The sequence below is a fragment of the Mobula birostris genome, chromosome 3, assembly GCF_030028105.1.
Source record: "Mobula birostris isolate sMobBir1 chromosome 3, sMobBir1.hap1, whole genome shotgun sequence".
Lineage (NCBI taxonomy): Eukaryota > Metazoa > Chordata > Chondrichthyes > Myliobatiformes > Myliobatidae > Mobula > Mobula birostris.
Window position 1 is genome coordinate 227,253,166 of NC_092372.1, and position 21,904 is coordinate 227,275,069.

The 21,904-nt window shown below is 48.4% G+C and overlaps 1 protein-coding gene across 1 annotated transcript in view; it reads right to left on the reverse strand.

Annotated features, from left to right (window-relative positions):
• The window catches only part of LOC140195615 (NFX1-type zinc finger-containing protein 1-like), a 63,587-nt gene that overhangs the window by 2,639 nt on the left and 39,044 nt on the right, over positions 1-21,904 (reverse strand). Inside the window, exons 8-13 of the mRNA XM_072254265.1 lie at positions 16,892-17,006; positions 15,538-15,660; positions 14,144-14,298; positions 10,371-10,513; positions 8,006-8,116; positions 1,760-1,831 (exon numbers count right to left, since the gene is read on the reverse strand). Of these exons, the coding sequence (XP_072110366.1) occupies positions 1,787-1,831; positions 8,006-8,116; positions 10,371-10,513; positions 14,144-14,298; positions 15,538-15,660; positions 16,892-17,006 (692 nt within the window). The 3' untranslated portion in view covers positions 1,760-1,786. The remainder of the gene's footprint in view (positions 1-1,759; positions 1,832-8,005; positions 8,117-10,370; positions 10,514-14,143; positions 14,299-15,537; positions 15,661-16,891; positions 17,007-21,904) is intronic.

The following is a 21,904-nucleotide window of genomic DNA, read 5'->3' on the forward strand; positions in this document are numbered from 1 at the left end:
CCGGCAGCCTATTTAACCCCACTTTTCATCCACAGTCCTCGTTCACTTATCGAACCAGCCGGCCCCAGAGCTTCTCCTAGTTTCACCCTCCCTGTCTAAAGTTGACCTTGTTCCCTGTCGTGTTTAGTTCCTGTTCTCTCTCGTTTTGTGGCCCCTCGTGGCTTGTTGTTTTGCGATGTATTATTGGAGTTATCGCTCACCGCTGAATGGTCTCCGCTGCTCTGCTTTTGGGTCAAGCCTCCTCTACCTTTCCTGACAGGCTGCAGGTTGTCATTGTTTTACCCCACCCTCCACCCCTGGGGAGGAGGGGGTGCAAAACTGGAGGGCATAGTTCTAAGGTGAAGTGGGAGATGGTTAATAAGCAGCAACTTTTTCTACAAGTGCTATCTCTCACAACCCCACTCTCCAGTGTTCTCCCCGTAACCTTTGACACCCTGACTAATCAAGAACCTGACAACCTCCTCTTTAAATACACCCAATGACTCGGCCTCCACAACCGTCTGTGACAACGAATTCAACAGATTCACCACCCCCTGGCTAAAGAAATAATGGATGCCCACCTATTTTAAGGCTGTGCCCTCTGGCCCTAGACTCCCCCATGATTGGAAACATCCTTTCTACATCCACTCTATATTGGCTTCCCAATATTCAATGAGATCCTCTCTCATTCTTTTAAACTCCAGCAGGAACGGGCCAGAGCCATCAAACATTCCTCATACATTGACCTTTCATTCCCAGAATCTTGTATCTGTCCTAGTACCTTGCCTCAACCACTTCTTCTGGCAACTCGTTCCACAATTAACCGCCCTCTAAGCGGAGAAGTTCCCCTCATGTCTCTGTTAAATTTCTGCCCTCTGGTTCTTGATTCCCTGAGCCTGGGAAACAGACCGTGTCTGTTTACACCTCTCTAAGGTCAACTCTCAGTCTCCTGCACTCGACTGAATAAGATCCCAACACCCTCGACATCCTTGTGGATCTCTGCCCACTCTAAAGGCATCGTTCCTACAGCAGGGGGAACTAAAATGCAACACAGTATCCTGTACTCAGTACCCTGACCAGTGTGCCAAACACCTTCTTTGCCTCCCTGTCTCTTTGCAACAGTTATGTCAAGGAGCCACATAATTCACACTGGTCCGTTAGGGGGTCAGGAACAGGGCTGGCTACACCCCTCACCCCCTCCCACCCTGGTTCATGTACCGGCGGCACCAGGCGCATGGGAGCCAGTGCCCGCGCCTCGTTGCCGTGTTCCCCGGCCCATCCCCATGCCACTGCCTTCCCCACCCCCTCGAAATTGTGTTCCCTGTGCTCACACCCTTGTGGGAACCCCTGCCACTGCTCCCCCCCACCACCCCCGGTGAGCTGCTCCACTGGTTCAGCGGGTCACCAGCCCCCGACAGCACCAGGCAGGGGTAGCTGCTGTCCCACAGGCAGCCCACCTCCCCCTCCGCAACGGTGTGAACCTCACCCCTGCGGACATGGCCAATGGCTTTGACAGTCGATCGCCCAGCTGGGCTGCGTCAGAAGAGGTGGAGAATGGGAATAAGGGAAATACCTGAGGCCAAATACAACAGCAAATTAAACTACATTCACAGGTACTGTCTGACTTGCTGAGTTCCTCCAGTATTTTGTCCATTGCTTGGGATCCTCCAGCACCTGCAGGACCTCGTGCCTATAATAAACCTAATTCCGATTCTGTGTGGTTGGACAGCCACACCATCTTCTGGTGTGCTAAGCTAACCAGAGTAACATCTCCACTTACCCTGACATCCTCAGTCCTCATAGTGGATCACAGACCAGCGGGCACCTGGGAGATCTCGGTCTGCATTCGCTGCTGGAAAAGGTGCAACATAGAGAGATTTAATACCCAACAGTTTACAGGGTCCTGGGCAAACACGCAAAATGCCCGAGGAACTCAGCAGCCCAGGTGGGAACTATGGAAATGACTAAACAGTCCGGGTATAGCTGGGAAAGGTAAAGGGCTGGAGAAGGAATCTGATAAGAGAAAGTGGGTCGTGGGAGAAAGGGAAGGAGGAGGGGCACCAGGCAGCCAAAGAAAAGAGGTAAGAGGCCACAGGATCAAGAGAAAGTTCCTGCTCTTTGTTGCTGGTTGAAAAAGTTTAAGAAAAGTTCTGGTCAGGCCAATGGCTTAATCATGGCTAATATGAGGGGGAGAATGTTAGGGTGTTTGGAGTGGAGGAAAGTACAGGGGCAGATGTCAGAGGTAGTTTTTTTTTCTCTTTTTTTTTAAAAACACACAGAGTGGTAGCTGCACGGAATGCCCTGCCAGGCTTGGTGGTAAAGGCAGATACATTAGAGACATTTAAGAGACTTAATTAATCACTTCCAATCTGCGCCTTGTAAGGCATGAAAATGCCCGACGCAGGCCTCTCATGGTCTGAGTCGACGTTCCCTCCCCCTAATTAATCACATGGATGATAGAAAAATGGAGGGAAGGGTTAGATTGATCTTGGGTCATATTAAAAGGTCAGCACAATGTTGTTCTAAGCTGTCAGACAGCACCAGACTGTGGGAGTCATCCCCTTTTACACTGGAGACCTGGTCTGGAGGGTGTTGCATAGAGCAGTGTATTGCACAATTCCAGTCCACCAGCTGCTTCTATGTTCAGGAGGAGTCCACGTGAGCCCACACACACACAGGCTGAGTGTGAGAGGTTACAGACTCCCCCCCACCCCCCGAGTGACTGAAGGGGGCTGCTCCTCACATCTAGCCCCACATTCCTGATCTCTGGTCACCCAGCGCGCACAGAGTGGGTCAGTGGACAATGTCATATCAAACTATTCCCGGGCCGGGCCGGGTCAGGGTCGCGGTTCACGGGTTTGCATGATGCCCCTGGAGGTTCCACCTGAGCTGACTGCCTACCCGCTCCTTGGAGTCCTCGCAGGGCTGCCGGATGCCTCAGCCTGATCGAGAAATCTCTCATTTACAGTACATACATGTCATCACATGCCGGGCGATGCTGAGGATGTTCTACGAGTCTGTGGTGGCCAGTGCTATCATGTTTGCTGTTGTGTGCTGGGGCAGCAGGCTGAGGGTAGCAGACACCAACAGAATCAACAAACTCATTTGTAAGGCCAGAGATGTTGTGGGGATGGAACTGGACTCTCTGACGGTGGTGGTTGAAAAGAGGATGCTGTCTAAGTTGCATGCCATCTTGGACAATGTCTCCCATCCACTACATAATGTACTGGGTGGGCACAGGAGTACATTCAGCCAGAGACTCATTCCACCGAGATGCAACACAGAGCGTCATAGGAAGTCATTCCTGCCTGTGGCCATCAAACTTTACAACTCCTCCCTTGGAGGGTCAGACACCCTGAGCCAATAGGCTGGTCCTGGACTTTTATTTCCTGGCATAATTTACATATTACTATTTAACTATTTATGGTTTTATTACTATTTATTATTTATGGTGCAACTGTAACGAAAACCAATTTCCCCCGGGATCAATAAAGTATGACTATGACACATACAACCCTGAGATTTGTTTTCTTGCAGGCATTCACAGTAAGTACAATAGAATCAATGAAAAGCGACACATAAAAGATGGACTAAAAACCAGTGTGAAAAGGGCAACAAACTCTGCAAATACAAAAAGAATAATAATAAATAAATAAGCAATAAATATCAAGAACATGTGATGAAGAGTGAGTCGGTAAGGAGTGGGTACAGTTCAGTGATGGGGCGAGTGAGGTTACCCCATCTGGCTCAGGAGCCCGATGGGTGAGCTGTAATAACTGTTCCTGAACCTGGCAGCCTGGGCCCTGAGACTCCTGTGCCTCCTTCCTGGTGACAGTAACGAGAAAAGGGCATGTACACACAAAATACTGGAGGAACTCAGCAGGTCAGGCAGCGCCTATGGAAACAGTCGATGTTTCAGAGCAACAGCCTTCGTCGGGACTGGATAGAAAGATGAGAAGTCAGTGCAAGAAGCTGGGAGGAAGGGAGGAAGAAGTACAACGTGGTAGGTGAAGGTGAAACTGGGAGTGTGGGAGGGTGAAGATAAAGTAAAGAGCTGGGAAGTTGATTGGAGAAAGAGATACGGGGCTGGAGAAGGTGGTTTTGATAGGAGAGGACAGAAGGCCATGGAGGAAAGAAAAGGAGGTGGAGCACAAGAAGGAGGGGATGGACCGGTAAGGAGATAAGGTGAGAGAAGGAAACAGGAATGGGGAATGGTGAAGTGGGGGAAGGAGAGGCAATTACCGGAAGTTCGAGAAATTGAACTTGCCATTAGGTTGGAGGCTAGCCAGATGGAAAATAAGGTGTTGCTTCTCCAACCTGAGTGTGGCCTCATCATGGCAGTGAAGGAGACTATGGACTGACACGTCGGAATGGGAATGGCAGTAGAGTTAAAATGGGTGGCCACCAAGAGAACCCACTTACTTTGGCGGACGGAGTTTAGCTGATCAGCAAAGTGGCCACCAATACATTAGGTCTCACTAATATACAGGAGGCCACACCAGGAGCACTAGGTACGGTAGATGACCCCAAAAGACTAACAGGTGAAGTGTCGCCTCACCTGGAAGGACTGCTTGGGACCCTGAATGGCAGTGAGGGAGGTGGTGTAGGGACAGGTGTCGCACTTACAAGTACCAGGATCAAGTGGGGAGGGATGAATGGATGAGAAAGTCATTTAGGGAACGATCCCTGTGGAAAACAGAAAGTGAGGGGTGGGGGGGGGAGGGAAAGCTGTGCTTGGTGGGATCCCGTTGGAGGTGGCAGAAGTTGGAAGTTTCGGAGAATTGTGTACTGTATGCAAAGTCTGGTGGGGTGGTAGGTGAGGACAAGAGGAACCCTATCCCTGGTGGGGTGAGGGCAGACGTGCGCATGTGGAGGAAGAAAACCCCCTTTCTCTGAAGGAGGAGAACATCTCATTAGTTCTGGAATGAAAGGCCTCATCCTGAGAGCAGATACAGCAAAGGCGGAGGAATTGAGAGAATTGTTTGGTACAAGTGACAGGGTGGGAAAAGGTATAGTCCAGGTAGCTGTGTGAATCAGTGGGTTTATAGAAGATGTCTATAGAAAGACTGTCTCTAGAGATAAAGACAGAGAAATTGAGAAAGGGGAGGGAGGTGTCAGAAATGGACCAGGTAAACTTGAGGGCAGGGTGGAAGTTGGAGGCAAAGTCGATGAAGTCGATGAGCTCAGCATGGGTGCAGGAAGCAGCACCAAGGCAATTGTCGAAGTAGCAATGGAAAAGTGGGGTAGTGATACCAGTGCAGGCTTGGAACATAGACTGTTCCACGTAGCCAACAAAAAGGCAGGCATAGCGGGGACACGTGAGTGCCCATGGCTACACCTTTGGTTTGAAGGAAGTGGGAGGAGCCGAAAGAGAAATTAGTGACAGCGAGGACAAGTTCTGCCAGATGGAGGAGAGTGGTGGGGGAGGGAAACAGATTGGGTCTGGTGTCCAGAAAGAAGCGGAGAGCTTTGCAGCCTTGCTGGTGGGGGTGGAGGTACCCAGAAGGAAGTGGAGAGCTTTATGGCCTCCCCTCCCCCCCCCACCCCGATGGGGGATGGAGGTGGAACCCGGCCTGCTGAGTTCCTCCAACATTTTGTGTGTCGCTTTGGATTTCCATCACCTGCAGATTTTCTTGTTTGTGAAGAGAGCACAGCCTGGGTTGTGTGTGCACGTGCGTCCTCAGAGATCTTACACCCAGGAACTTGAAACTGCTCACTCTCTCCACTTCTGAGTCTTCCTCTTACCCTTCCTGAAGTCCACAATCAGCTCTTTCATTTTACTGACGTTGAGTGCCAGGTTGTTGCTGTGGCACCATTCCACTAGTTGGCATATCCCACTCCTGTACGCCCTCTTGTCACCACCTGAGATTCTACCAACAATGGTTGTATCATCAGCAAATTTATAGATGGTATTTGAGCTATGCCCAGCCGCACAGTCATGGATATATAGAAAGTAGAGCAGTGGGCTAAGCACACACCCCTGAGGTGTGCCAGTGTTGATCATCAGTGAGGAGAATGTATTATCACCAATCCACACAGATCGTGGTCTTCCGGTTAGGAAGTTGAGGATCCAATTGCAGAGGGAAGTACAGAGGCCCATGTTCTGGAACTTCTCAATCAGGTTTGTGGGAATGCTGGTATTAAATGCTGAGCTATAGTCGATGAACAGCATCCTGACATAGGAGTACATGTTGTCCGGGTGGTCTAAAGCCACGTGGAGAGACATTGAGATTGCATCTGCTGTTGACCTATTGTGGCGATAGGCAAATTGCAATGGGTCCAGATCCTTGCTGAGGCAGGAGTTCAGACTGGTCATGGCAAACCTCTCAAAGCATTTCATCACTGTTGATGTGAGTGCTACCAGGCGATGGTCATTAAGGCAGCCCACATTATTCTTCTTAGGCACTGGTATAATTGTTGCCTTTTTCAAGCAAGTGGGAACTTCCGCCCGTAGCAGTGAGAGGTTGAAAATGTCCTTGAGTACTCCTGCCAGGTGGTTGGCACAAGTTTTCAGAGCCTTACCAGGTATTCCATCCGGACCTTCCAGCTTGCGAGGGTTCACCCTCTTTAAAGACAGCCTAACATCGGTCTCTGCGACAGAGATTACAGGGTCATCAGGTGCAGCAGGGATCTTCACAGCTGTAGTTATATTCTCCCTTTCAGAGAGGGCATAGAAGGCGCTGAGTTCATCTGGTGGTGAATCATCACTGCCATTCATGCTATTGGGTTTCGCTTTGTAGGAAGTAATGTCTAGCAAACCCTGCCAGAGTTGTCGTGCGTCCGATGTCGTCTCCAACCTCGATCAAAATTGTCTCTTCTCTCTATATATCTCCCCCCCTATACTTGACTCTAATCTCCTTACATTATGTTCCCTTTTATTAACCATTTCCACTCCTGGAAAATGTCTCTGGCTCTCAATACAAGGTGTATGTCACCTCATACACGTCAATCAAGTCACCTCTCATCCTCCATTATTCCAAAGTGAAAAGCCCCAGCTTGCTCAACCTCTCCTCATATAGACATGCTCTCCAAATCCAGACAGCATCTGGGAAATCTCTTCTCCGCAGCCTTTAAAGCTTCCACATCCTTCCTATAACAAGGAAACCAGAAGTGAACGCAATATTTCAAAGTGTGGTCTAATCAGGGTTTTAGAAATTTGCAACATCTTCTCACTGCTCTTGAACTCAATCCCCTGACTAACGAAGGCCAAAACACCATATTGTCCTCTTATCCTCCCTGACAACATGCTCAGTAACTTTGATATGGAGAAGGGCGGAGGAGCTTAGGATGATGGTGCCTAAGGCAACTCCTTTGCTTGCAACTTCGGAAGCAGCTCTATCTCTATCTTTCATATCTCCATTTTTCCCTTTCAGGGTTCTTTTGATCTGGAGTCCCAGTCTGTCCAACCTCAAACCTTCCAGTCCTGGTAACATCCAGCTGAATTTTTTCCTGCATTTTTTCCATCTTAGTGTCATCCTTCCTATACGAAGGTGAGCAGAACTATACACAATACTCCACGGTCTGAGTACTAGAATGGTAGCACGACATCCCAACTCCAGTACCCACTTCCCTGTCTGACAAAGGTAAGTGTGCCAAGCACCTTCTTCATCTTCCCACCAATGAGCACACTTACAAGGAGCGCAGACACAAGACCCTCCACCATAAAGGGCCATACTCTCTTCTTGCTGCTGCCATTGGGCAAGAGGTGCAGGAGTCTCAGGACTCACACCACCGGGGTCAGAAACAATCATTACCCTACAACCATCAGGCTCTTGAACCAGAGTAGATAACTTCACTCACCTGAACTCTAAACTGATTCCCATGGACTCACTTACAAGGATTTTTACAAATCGTGTCTCAGTATTTTTAATTTGCACTATTTGTCTTCTTTTGTACATTTGTAGTCAATGCTGCCGCTGATGAAGGCAACGGACGAGGAATCTCCCCCAATACCAGAACCTCCCAAACCCATCGCCCTCCACCTGCACCCCCCAACCCACCGGAGAAGCCTGCCCACCACTCGTACCTGCTCAACCAGCTGCACAGAGGGTATCTGGTTTTCGATCATCCTCTCAAACAACGAGACATTCAGACCCATCTTGGCCGCGTTCTCATAATCCACCACCTTTGGTTTCACCTATAGGATGATTCAAGATTGCTTAATGTCATTTCCAGAACACAAGTACACGACAGAACAAAATAATTGTTACTCTTGATCTGATGCAGCACGGAACAAGAAAACACAGTAAAGATAAAGAACAGAACTTTAAAAAAACACAATAAATACAAAAGACAGCTTATTTACATAGATTGATTGTACGTCCATAAAGTGACACTAGGCACAGGCGTGTCTGTACTTAAGGTGACTGACAGTAGTGGTGGTTGGGGTGTGGAGGGGTGGGTTGGTGGGTGGAGGTGTTGATCAGCCTTACTGCTCGTGGAAAGTAACTGTTTTTGAGTCTGGTGGTCCTGGTGTGGATGCTAAGTAGCCTCCTCCCTGATGGGAGTGAGACAGACAGTACATGAGCAGGGTGGGTGGGTGGGATCCTTCATGATGTTACTGGCCCTTTTCCAGCACCTTTCTGTCCACATGTTCTTGATGGTGGGTAGACTGGTGCCGGTGATACGTTGGACAGTTCTAAACACCTGCTATAGAGCCTTCCTGTCCACTGCAGTGCAGTTTCCATACAAAGTAGTGATGCAGTTTGTGAGGACGCTCTCCACTGCGAATCAGTAGAGTGATACGAGTACAGATGTGCATAGTCCAGCTCTCTTCAGCTTCCACAGAAAGTAGAGATGTTGGTGAGCTGTCCTGACTTTGTAGGATGTGGTCTGGGACCATGAGAGGTTGTGTGTGATGTGCACTCCAGGAGTTGAAACTGCTTGTTGTGGAAGACCAGAAGACCATAAAATGTAGGAGCATAATTAGACTATTGTGTCTCCTCTGCCATTTGATCATGACTGATTTATTTTCCATCTCAAACCCATTCTCCTGCCTTTTCCTCTTACATGCCCTTACTAATCTAGAACCCATCAACCTCCATTTTAAAAACACCCAGTGACTTGGCCTCCACAGCCACCCATGGTAATGAATTCCACAGATTCACCACCCCCTGATTAAAGAAATTTCCCCTCATCCCTGTTCTAAATGGACATCCCTCTATTCTGAGGCTGTGCCCTCTGGTCGTAGATTCCCGTACTACTCAGAACGTCCTCTGCACCTTTAGGCCTTTCAATATTCAAAACGTTTCAATGAGATTCACCCCATGCTTCCAAACTCCCATGAATGGAAGCAACAGAAATGAGTGGGACACCAGCTTTGGGACCCCCACCTTCCATCTGCTGCCGATGACCTGGAAACCCACACCCTCCCCACCAGCAGGCTTTTCACCGCCATCTCGCCCATTGCCCTGTCCCACCTCGGCTCTTCTTCCTAGGGCACCCTATGGGTGACTCTCAGTCTTACTGTGCTGACAGTCTTGTTCCACTGTCCTCTGTGACAAGCTTAGGAGTGCCCTTCCACAAACTATGGGAGTTTGGCCCAAGCAATGAGGTTAAATAGGTGATAGGGAGGTGAAGGTGGCATTTGGTATGTTGAACATATGGTATGTTGGCCCAGGGCATTGAGTGATGGGGCATTTATTCTGCAAAACAACACAAAGTAGGCACTTCTGGCCCTTCGAACTGCACCTCCACTCCCCAGCAACCCCAGAACACTGATGAACCCTAACCTAATCACGGGACAATTTACAATGACCATTTAACCTCCCCAGTATGTCCTTGGATTGAGGGAGGAAACTGTGTCACCTGTGGAAAACCCACGCATCCCACTGATAGGATGAACAGAGACTCCTTGTGGAGGATTCCAGGATTGAACTCCTGATGACACCAGCAGTAATAACGTCGCACCAACGTTTCAATAATTTTCAGATGACATGAAAGCTACTGGTGTGGATAATGTAGAAGGCCGTCGTAGCTTACTACGGGCCATTGACAGGACGCAGAGCCGGGATGAGAAACGACAGATGGAGTTCAACCCAGATAATTGTGAAGTGATTCACTTTGGAAGGTCAAATTTGAAAGCAGTTTACAGGGTTAATGCCAGGATTCTAACCAGTATGGAGGAGCAGAAGGATCTTGGGGTCCATGTCTCTATGGCTCTTGGTACCCTAATCCCAAGTCTATCCCCCCGATGCAAAATTCTCCACGCTCTCCCCCCTCTGACACATCAACAAGCCTCTCCAGTTCCAGCAGTGAACAGTGTTCAGTCCTTCGAGTGCATTCTGTTTTCCAGTAGAATGCTCCACATCTCAACCCCCAATCACCATCTCCCCCCCAGCCCTCGGCAGACCCACGCCATCCCAGATTCCAATCATTCCCAACACCGCTACCTGTCGATCACCGATCATAATGAGGTGTTGGCAGGCTGGGGTGAAGGTGGTCACTACTTGGGCCTCCAGAACCTTGGACACGTCATCGAAGACCACAATCCGTGGCTGGATTCGCTGCAGCAGGGCCCTGTGCCTCGCTGTACCTGTGGCACAGAAGCGGTATCGATTTATTTCTTTCACACGCTCAGATACGGTGCATTCAAAAGCTACAAAATTAAAGATTCCAGATTATTCATCCCCCATTCTCCAGTACATGAGTTTAACAGGGAACAAAATGGTTGCTGCTCTGGATCCGATGTGACACTAAAAACTACACAATTAGCATAAAGAATATAATAAAAAGCAAAAATAAAAACCAGAATAAATACAGTGGATTCCGGTTAATAGGCCCATTTGATCATTTTAACTGCCACATTAAGACAATTACAAAGTCAGTTTACTACCATCTTGAGAATATAGTGAGAGTTAAAGGGCTTATGTCTCAGCAAAACTTGCCCATGCATTTAACTTAGTGGCTTGACTACTGTAATGTGTTTTCCCAGGTGTCTAAAAAATCACTCAGACAGCTGCAGTTCACTCCTGCAGTCCTCACTAAGGCCAAGAAAGTAGAACATATCACACCAGTTCTCCGATCACTACACCAACTTCCTGTCTATCAGAGGACTGACTTTAAAGTATTACTACTGGTTTATTAAGCACTGAATGGTCTAGGGTGGGGGTCCCCAACCTTTTTTGCACCGCGGACCAGTTTAATATTGACAATATTCTTGTGGACCGGCCAACCGGGGGTGGGGGGGGGTGTCCAAGTAGGGTTAAACTCACCTCAACATGTCTTTTACGGTTAGAGTTGCCATCTTTCTCACTCCCAAATAAGGGACAAAAGTAGCAGTCAAATCCCGGGACACTTTACCCCAGGGAAGACTACCATGACCATGAAGCCTTGCGCGGGCACCTGTGTGCGCATGTGATGTGTGCATGCACGTACATGCCGATTTTTTTCACACAAATCGGTTTTGCCTTCATCTTCCCGACTATACTGTACATACATTATTTCTACTTTATATAGGCTGTGTATTTATCATATCATTCCTGCTTTTACTATATGTTACTGTTACTTTAGCTTTTATGTGTTATTTGATATGATTTGATAGGTTATTTTTTGGGTCTGGGAATGCTCAAAAATTTTTCCCATATAAATTAATGGTAATTGCTTATTCACTTTACGCCCTTTCAGCACGAAAGGTTTCATAGGAACACTCTACCTTAGCGAGGGAAATATGGGATAAGGGCGGTCCTGTATGGGACAAACCAATTTAGCCCAATATACGGGATGTCCTGGCAAATACGGGACAGTCAGCAACCCTATGTTCAAGTTCAACAGTGCGTGACAGGGAATGAGGAAAGGTGCAGCTGACTCATATCGTTTCCTCACGGTCCGGTTGCGCATGCTTTGCGGCCCGGTGGTTGGGGACCAAAATACATCTCCGATCTCTTACTGCATTATGAGCCTTCCCCATCTCTCAGGTCGTCTGGGGTGGTTCTGCTTACTGTCCCCATGGTTAAAACTAAACATGCTGAAGCAGCAATTGGTTACAATGCTCCACATGTCTGGGATAACCTTCCAGAGGATCTGGTCTGCCCCAACGTTAAGGCTCCATTTAAAAAAGCTTAAAACTTTTCTTTTCACTGTAGTTTTTAATTAGAATCTCCTGCACTGTAATTTCTATTTATCATGTCTATTTTTGTGTGGTTTTATTCTCTTATATATTGTCTGAAATCTGATGTTTGACTTTTATATCTTATTCTATGTAAAGTACTTTGAACTGCCTTGTGTTTGAAAACTGTCATACAAAATTTCCTGTGCTATATCTGTTAGAATTCTTTGAGGCAATTACAAGGAGATAAAGGGGATGCAGTGGATGTTGTATATTTGGACTTTCAGAAGGCTTTTGACAAGGTGCCACACATGAGGCTGCTTACCAAGTTAAGAGCCCACGGTATTACAGGAATGTTACTAACATGGTTAGAGCATTGGCTGATTGGTAGGAGGCAGCAAGTGGGAATAAGAGGGTCTTTTCTGGTTGGCTGCCAGTGACTAGTGGTGTTCCGCAGGGGTCAGTGTTGTGACCACTTCTTTTTATGCTGTATATATATGATTTAGATGATGGAATTGATGGCTTTGTTGCCAAGTTTGCAGATGATATGAAAATTGGTAGAGGAGCAGGTAGTGTTGAGGAAACAGGTAGGATGCAGAAGGACTTAGGCAGATTAAGAGAATGGGAAAGAGAGTGGAAATTAAATACGATGTTGGAAAATGCACGGTCGTGCATTTTGGTAGTTGAAATAAATGTGCAGAATATTTTCTAAACGGGGAGAAAATCCAAGAATCTGAGATGCAAAGGGACTTGGGAGTCCTTGTGCAGAACACCCTAAAGGTTAACTTACAGGTGGAGTCGGTGAGTGAGGAAGGCAGATGCATTGTTAGAATTCATTTCAAGAGGTCTAGAATACAAGAGCAAGGATGGGATGCTGAGGCTTTATAAGGCACTGGTGAGGCCTCACATTGGGTATTATGAACAGTTTTGGGCCCCTCATCTTAGACAAGATGTGCTGGCATTGGAAAGGGTCTAGAGAAGGTTCACAAGGACAATTCCAGGAATTAAAGGGTTATCATACGAGGAATGTTTGATGGCTCTGGGTCTGTACTCTCTGGAATTTAGAAGGACAAGGGGGTTCTCATTGAAACCTTTCGAATGTTGAAAGGCCTTAACAGAGTAGAGGTGGAAAGGATGTTTCCTATTGTGGGGGAGTTTACAGCAAGAGGTTACAGCCTCAGAATAGAGGGGTGTCCATTTAAAACAGAGGTGCAGAGAAATTTCTTGAGCCAGAGGGCGGTGAATTTGTAGAATTTATCACCACAGGCAGCTGTGGAGGCCAGGTGGTTGGGTTTATTTAAGGCAGAGCTTGATAGGTTCTTGATTGGACGTGGCACCAAAGGTTTCTGGGAGAAGGCCAGAGAGTTAGGCTGAGCAGGGGAAAGAAGGATCAGCCATGAGTAAATGTTGGAGCAGGCTCGATGGGCCAAATGGTCTAATTTTGCTCCTATGTCTTGTGGTCTTCTGGTGGTCCTGGTGTGGAGACTACGTAATCTCTTCCCTGATGGGAATGGGACAAACAGTCCATGAGCAGGTGGGTGGGATCTTTATGATGCTGTTGGCCCTTTTCTGGCACCTTTCTGTATGTACGTGTTGATCACCTCATTATCGGAAGGATGTGGAAGCTTTAGAGAGGGTGCAGAGGAGATTCACCAGGATACTGCCTGAACCAGAGGCCATGTCTTATGAGGATGGGTTGAGGGAGCCAGGGCTTTTCTCTTTGCAGTAAAGGAGGTTTGACAGAGGTGTAACAAGATGATAAGAGGCACAGATCAAGTGAACAGTCAGAGACTTTATCTCCAGGCAGAAATGGCTAATGCGATGGGACATAATTTCAAGGTGATTGGAGGAAAGTATAGAGGGCCCTTCAGAAAAGGCTTTTTTTTGTTTTCGCGCAAAGATTGAAGGTGGATCACACTGCCGGGGTGGCGGTAGAGGCAAACACACTGGGGGCATTTAAAAGACTTTAAGATAGGAATGGATGATAGAAAAATGGAGGGCTATGAGGGAGGGAGGTGTTAGATTGATCTTGGAGTAGGTTCAAAGGGCTACACAACTTTGTGGACAGTAGGGTTTGCACTCTGCTGCAATGTTCTATGGTCTAAGGTCTACTTGTACCTAGAGCCGTCATGCCAACCACTTCAACCTCGCCCAAGAGCATCACTGTTTCCTCGAGGTCCAGTACAGAGAGGTCCTGTGCCAGACTGTCATACAGCTCCAGGTTTTCATTCATGGAGGCATTCAGTTTATCCTGGTAGGCTGTTCTCCATCTCCTGAACAAATAACAGAGAGCAAGCTCAGAGGACAGGTGGGAAGAACACTGTTACAGTCTTTGTGTTCATGTTAGAGAGAGAGTATTAGATCTCACTTACTCAGGGCAGCTCCAGCATGTCCTATCACACACCCAGTGAGGGCTGGATGTAGTACATAGCTTCCCCTGAATTGTCCCTCAGTTAGACACAATGTGAAGCTCCCTCTGCACCGTCCCATCACACACTCCCGGGGTCAGACAGAGTGGCACCTTGAGCCCCTCCTGTGCCAGGGTGAGGTTAAACTCGAGCTGGAGGACTGGCACCTGTACTCTGCCCGGGACGGACCGGTTCACAGCGGCAGTGGGTGGGGTTCAATCCCCGTCACTGCCTGTGAGGAGTTTGTACATTTTCCCAGTGACCGCGTGGGTTTCCTCCGGGGGCCCTGGTTTCCTCCCTCAGTCCAAAGACGTAGCGGGTAGGGTGAGTGAGTTGTGGGCGTGCTATGTTGGCACTGGAAACATGGCAACACTGACAGGCTGCCCCCAGAACATCCTCGGACTGCATTGGCTGTTGATGCAAGTGGCACATTTCCCTGTACGTTCTGACGGCATGTAACAAATAAAGTTCAGCTTTGATTTTGAACCTGACGGCATTCTCCGTTTTCAGGCGCCCTTGTCCCTCCCCCCTCCCCCCTCTCTCTCCCCTCCTGGTCTACCCAGCTCTTCCTCCGCCCACTCCAGCCCCTATCACACTGTTTCCTTGTTCCTCTACCTGCACACGCTCTCCCCACCCCCCTCATTTCGTCCAACCTCCCTTCCTACAGGTCCCACCACCTGCAGCCCTCTCTCACCTACATCCATCACCTGCCGGCCTCTACTTTCCCCTCCTCCATCTGCCCATCGCCTCCCCTCACCTGGATCCACCCATCAGCTGTTTATCCCTCACCCCATTATACCTCCCACCTCCCAGTCTGAAACGTCACCTATCCATTCCCTTCCACACATACTGCCTGACCTGTTGAGTTCACCCAGCATTTTGTTTCTCCGGATGAACTGTTAGCCAATTAGCCAATCAGGGGCTAATATGCCTGCTCGAAACTGGGATTGCACTGTGCACTAAAGCAATGGTGAAATGCTGAGCAGGGAGAAAGGAATTGGGCAACATCCTGGGAGGCTGTAAAGCCAGCCCTCCTACAGAGCTTCCTCCCTTCGGCCCATCAGCAGGGCTGCTTTCCCAGTCGCAGGGTGACGGGGCAGGTACCTGTAGAGGCGCCAACGGTGCTCCAGGGACAGTTCCCACATGCTCTCGATCTTCTGCACTTCCTCTGCGGTCATGACGCTCTGATCAGTCAAGTGTCTTTGAATGGCCAGCTCCTGCTGGTCCCTGCAGGCCGGGAGAGGGGGTGATCAGTGGGGCATCATACACACACCTTTCCCCAACAATGGCTCCTCCCCGCTGAAAACCCCTCCCCACCATCCTCAGTCACAGTGGGGTGCCACACACACACACCGTTTCCCACCGACAACCCCTCCCCACCATCCCCAGTCACAGTGGGGCGCCACACACACACCGTTCCCCACCGACAACCCTCTCAACAACCATTCCTACCTCTGACAGCCCCTCCCACCCACAGAAAAGGTTAGGGAAGATGCCAGGTGTAGTTTTTTTAAAAATACACACAGTGAGAGTGGTGGGTGTATGGAACATCCTGCTAGGGGTGGTAGGAGAAGCAGATACATTAGGAACATTTAAGAGACACTCAAGATGGGCACGTGGATGATAGTAAAATGGAGGGTTATGTGGGAGGGAAGGGGTAGATTGATCTTGCGTAGGTTACAAGGTTGGCACAATATTGCAAGCTGAAAGCTCTGTACTGTGCTGTAATGTTCTGTTTCACTCTCTAGAAACAGTGAGGACAATTCCCTGGATTGGGAAATCTATAACTGGAGGACAGAACTCCACACAGAATTTCTCATTTAAGACCTGAAAGGAGAACCGAGGAAAGTGTTAGATCAGTTGAAGCAGGCTTATCTAGGTTGGCAACATTGGGAACAGAATGGTCTATACTATTCTGGAGTCATAGAACAACACAGCACAGATACAGTCCTTCAGCCCATCTCATCAGAGCCAGACTACTAACCTGCCTAATGCCATTGGTCTGCACCCAGATCAGAGCCCTCCCTCCATACCACACCTATCCAGGTACCCATCCGAGTTTCTTTTCAACGTTAAAATCAAACCAGCGTCGACCCCTTCTGCTGGCAGCTCGTTCCACACATCACCCCCTCTGAGTGAAGTTTTACCTCATGTTCCCTTCAAACAATTCCCCTCTTACCTTTAACCTATGACCTCTAGTTCTAGTCTCATCCAACGGAATCTCCCTCATTCTTCTACGCTCCAAGGAGTAAATATCCAACCTTTCCCTAAAACTCAGGTCCTCAGCAGGCTTGTACATTGTACTGTTCTATGCTCCTACTTGGCCGTTGAGAAACATCGGGCACTGGGAGCTGAGCACAGGTCCAATCACTCAGACAGGACACCAGTTTGCAGCTGGCATACCCCAGTGACGTTTCGCTACATTGCGAGCAGCCTCCGTGAGCCATGGGTACTGTACCTTGTGTTGGCGTCGACAATGCAGGCAAACTTCTCACTGGCCCACTGCTCTGCGCTGCACGGAGACGACTTCCACTCACCCTCCTCTTCGTCAGAGGCCGCAAAGTCGGAGTTAGCTGCAGCGGGAAAGGGAGAGGCTTCGATTGGCTCATCGCTGTGAAAAGCTCGTTTTGCATACTGTTCACACAGATCAGATCAAGCACACGGCGCATTCAGGTAGAACGGTATCAGAATGTAGAAGGAAGTGTCACAGTGCCCGTAACAGTAAGGTGCAGGACCATAATGAGATAGATCGTGAGGCCCAGAGTCCATCTCATTATACCAGGAGACAGATCGATAGTCTGATAACCATGGGATAGAGCCTGTCCTCAAGCCTCGAGGTGCGTGCCCTCTAGCTTTTTTATCTTCTGCCTGATGAGAGGGGGAGAAGGGTGAATGACTGGGGCTGGGTGTCTTGTTTTTTTTTTAAAAAAGCTCCTCTCTCATATCCTCTCAAAACCACCTTCCTTTTATCTGAAACCTTATGCCTTCTCGTTTTTGATACCCCAACAGAAGGAAATTGAGTGGTGAGGTGGAGATACGTCTCTACCAAGCGAGGTGTAAGGCACTGATTCCATCCACTAGCCTCCCTTGGGCAAGGTGTAGCACCTGCGACGTGTAGCCATGGGAGCAGGTGGTGGACGGTCGTATGAGCAGCTGGTGCACATCGCAAGTCCTGGTTATGCGATCACCGATGCCAGGCAGACAATCTCTGAAGAGTATTGATAATGGCAGGGGTCACCCATCTTGTAAAGACACTGCCCAGAAAAGGCAACGACAAACCATTTCTGTAGAACTTGCCAAGAACAATCATGGTGACGGAAAGACCACGATCGCCTACGTCATCCCACGTGGCAGGTAACAAACGCACAGAGGGAAAAGATTCCAACTATCTGCCCAGGTTATTTCTTGAGCAGTTTGATTGGGGCACGACCGTGCAAGCGCGTGGACGTCAGCCAGTGAGAACAGCAAGAAGAGCTAAAAAGAAGACACCTTATAGAGCAGGCGAGAAAGTAAAGAGGCATGGGATCCAAGGGGAAATTGCTTTGTGTATCCAGAACTGGCTTGCCCACAGAAGGCAAAGAGCGGTTGTAGAAAGGTCATATTCTGCATGGAGGTTGGCTCCCAGTGGTGTGCCTCAGGGATCTGTTCCCAGACCCCAAAGCTGTGCTTACCTGAGAAATTACCTAGGGTTACCCATAGCCCTCTTTTTGTTTTTGAGCTCCATATACCTGTCCAGGAGTCTCTTAAAAGACCCTATTGTATCCGCCTCCACCACCATCACCAGCAGTCCATTCCACACACTCACCACTGTGTAAAAAAAAAACTTATGCCTGACATCTCCTCTGTACCTACATCCAAGCACCTTAAAACTGTGCCCTCTCATGCTAGCCATTTCAGCCCTGGGAAAAAGCCTCTGACTATCCACACAATCAATGCCTCTCATTATCATGTACACCTCTATCAGGTCACATCTCATCCTCCTTCAGTCCAAGGGAAAAAGGCCAAGTTCACTCAACCTATTCTCATATGGCATGCTCTCCAATCCAGGCAACATCCTTGTAAATCTCCTCTGCACCCTTTCTATGGTTTCCACATCCTTCCTATACTCCAAGTGGGGTCTGACCAGGGTCCTACATAGCTGTAACATTACCTCTCAGATCTTGAACTCAATCCCACAGCTGATGAAGGCCAATACACCGTATGCCTTCTTAACCACAGAGTCAACCTGCACAGCAGCTTTGAGTGTCCTATGGACTCGGACCCCAAGATCCCTCTGATCCTCCACGCTGCCAAGAGTCTTACCATTAATACTATGTTCTGCCATCATATTTGACCTACCAAAATGAACCACCTCACACTTATCTGGGTTAAACTCCATCTGCCACTTCTCAGCCCAGCTTTGCATCCTATCAATGTCCCACTGTAACCTCTGACAGCCCTCTACACTATCCACAACACCCCCAACCTTTGTGCCATCAGCAAATTTACTAACCCATCCCTCCACTTCCTCATCCAGGTCATTTATAAAAATCACAAAGAGAAGGGTTCCCAGAACAGATCCCTGAGGCACACCACTGGTCCCCATCCTCCATGCAGAATATGGCCCAGCTACAACCACTCTTTGCCTTCTGTGGGCAAGCCAGTTCTGGATCCACAAAGCAATGTCCCCTTGGATCCCATGCCTCCTTACCTTCTCAATGAGCCTTGCATGGGGTACCTTATCAAATGCCTTGCTGAAATCCATATAGGCTACATCTACTGCTCTACCTTCATCAATGTGTTTAGTCACATCCTCAAAAATTTCAGTCAGGCTCGTATGGCACGACCTGCCTTTGACAAAGCCACACTGACCATTCCTAATCATATCATGGCTCTCCAAATGTTCATAAATCCTTCCTCTCAGGATCTTCTCCATCAACTTACCAATCACTGAAGTAAGACTCACTGGTCTATAATTTCCTGGGCTATCTCTACTCCCTTTCTAGAATAAGGGAACAACATTCACAACCCTCCAATCCTCTGGAACCTCTCCCATCCCCATTGATGATGCAAGGATCATTGCCAGAGGCTCAACAATCTCCTCCCTCACCTCCCACAGTAGCCTGGGGTATATCTCATCCGGTCCCAGTGACTTATCCAACTCGATGCTTTCCAAAACCTCCAGCACTTCCTCTTTCTTAATATCTACATTTTCAAGCTTTTCAGTCCACTGCAAATCATCCCTACAATCGCCAAGATCCTTTTCCGTACTGAATACTGAAGTATTCATTAAGTACCTCCGCTACCTCCTCCAGTTCCATACACATTTTTCCACTGTCACACTTGATTGGTCCTATTTTCTCACGTCTTATCCTCTTGCACTTCATGTACTTGTAGAATGCCTTGGGGTTTTCCTTAATCCTGTCTGCCAAGGCCTTCTCATGGCCCCTTCTGGCTCTCCTAATTTCTTTCTTAAACTCCTTCCTGCTAACCTTACAATCTTCTAGAATCTCACTCATTACCTAGTTTTATGAACCATTCCTAAACTCTTCTTTTCTTCTTGACTAGATTTACAACAGCCTTTGTACACCACAGTTCCTGTACCCTACCATCCTTTCCCTGTCTCATTGGAACATACCTATGCAGAACACCACGCAAATATCTCCTGAACATTTGCCACATTTCTTCCGTACATTTCCCTGAGAACATCTGTTCCCAATTTATGCTTCCAAGTTCTTGCCTGAGAGCCTCATATTTCCTTTTACTCCAATTAAACACTTTCCTAACTTGTCTGTTCTTGTCCCTCTCCAATGTTACGGTAATGGAAATAAAATTATGATCACTATCTCCAAAATGTTCTCCCACTGGGAGATCTGACATCTGACCAGGTTCATTTCCCAATACCAGATCAAGTACAGCCTCTCCTCTTGTAGCCTTATCTACATATTGTGTCAAGAAACCTTCTGGAACACACCTAACAAACTCCACCCCATCTAAACCTCTCACTCCAGGGAGATGCCAATCAATATTTGGGAACTTAAAATCTCCCACCACAACAACCCTGTTATTATTACTCCTTTCCAGAATCTGTCTCCCTATCTGCTCCTCGATGTCCCTGTTACTATTGGGTGGTCTATAAAAAACACCCAGTAGAGTTATTGACCCCTTCCTGTTCCAAACTTTCACGCACAGAGACTCCGTAGACAATCCCTCCATGTCTTCCTCCTTTTCTGCAGCCGTGACACTATCTCTGATCAACAGTGCCACGCCCCACCTCTTGCCTCCCTCCCTGTCCTTTCTGAAACATCTAAAGCCTGGCACTCGAAATAACCATACCTGTCCCTGAACCATCTAAGTCTCTGTAATGGCCACAACATCATAGCCCCAAGTACAGATCCACACTCTAAGCTCATCTGCTTTGTTCATAATACTCCTTGCATTAAAATAGATACATTTCAAACCATCGGTCTGAGCGCGTCCCTTCTCTATCACCTGTCCATCCTCCCTCTCGCACTGTCTCCAAGCTTTCTCTATTTGTGAGCCAACCACCTCTTCCTCTGTCTCTTCAGTTTGGTTCCCACCCCCCCATCAATTCTAGTTTAAACTCTCCCCAATAGCCTTCGCAAACCTCCCCGCCAGGATATTGGTCCCCCTGGGATTCAAGTGCAACCCGTCCTTTTTGTACAGGTCATTCCTGCCCCCAAAAGGGGTCCCAATGATCCAGAAATCTGAATCCCCCTGCTCCAATCCCTCAGCCACGCATTTATCCTCCACCTCATTCTATTCCTATACTCACTGTTACGTGGCACAGGCAGTAATCCCGAGATGACTACCTTTGTGGTCTTGCTTCTCCACTTCCTTCCTAACTTCCTGTAGTCTGTTTTCAGGACCTCCTCCTTTTTCCTGCCTATATCATTGGTACCAATATGTACCATGACCTCTGGCTGTTCTCTTTCCCACTTCAGGATATTGTGGAACGCGATCAGAAACATCCTGGGCCCTGGCACCTGGGAGGCAAACTACCATCCGTGCTTCTTTCCTGCGTCCACAGAATTGCCTGTCTGACCCCCTAACTATAGAGTCCGCTATCACTGCTGCCATCCTCTTCCTTTCCCTACCCTTCTGAGCCACAGGGCCAGACTCTGTGCCAGAGGCATGGCCACTATTGCTTCCCCCAGGTAGGCTGTTCCCCCCCCGCCAACAGTACTCAGACAGGAGTACTTATTGTTAAGGGGGACAGCCACAGGGGTACTCTCTAGTATCTGACTCCTGCCCTTCCCTCTCCTGATTGTTACCCACTTATCAGTCTCCCCAGGCCCCGGTGTGACTACCTGCCTGTAGCTCCTCTCTATCACCTCCTCACTCTCCCTGACCAGACGAAGGTCATCAAGCTGCATCTCCAGTTCCCTAACCCGGTCCCTAAAGAGCTGCAGCTAGATGCACCTGGTGCAGATGTGGCTGCTTAGGAGGCTGGGAATCTCCCAGACATCCA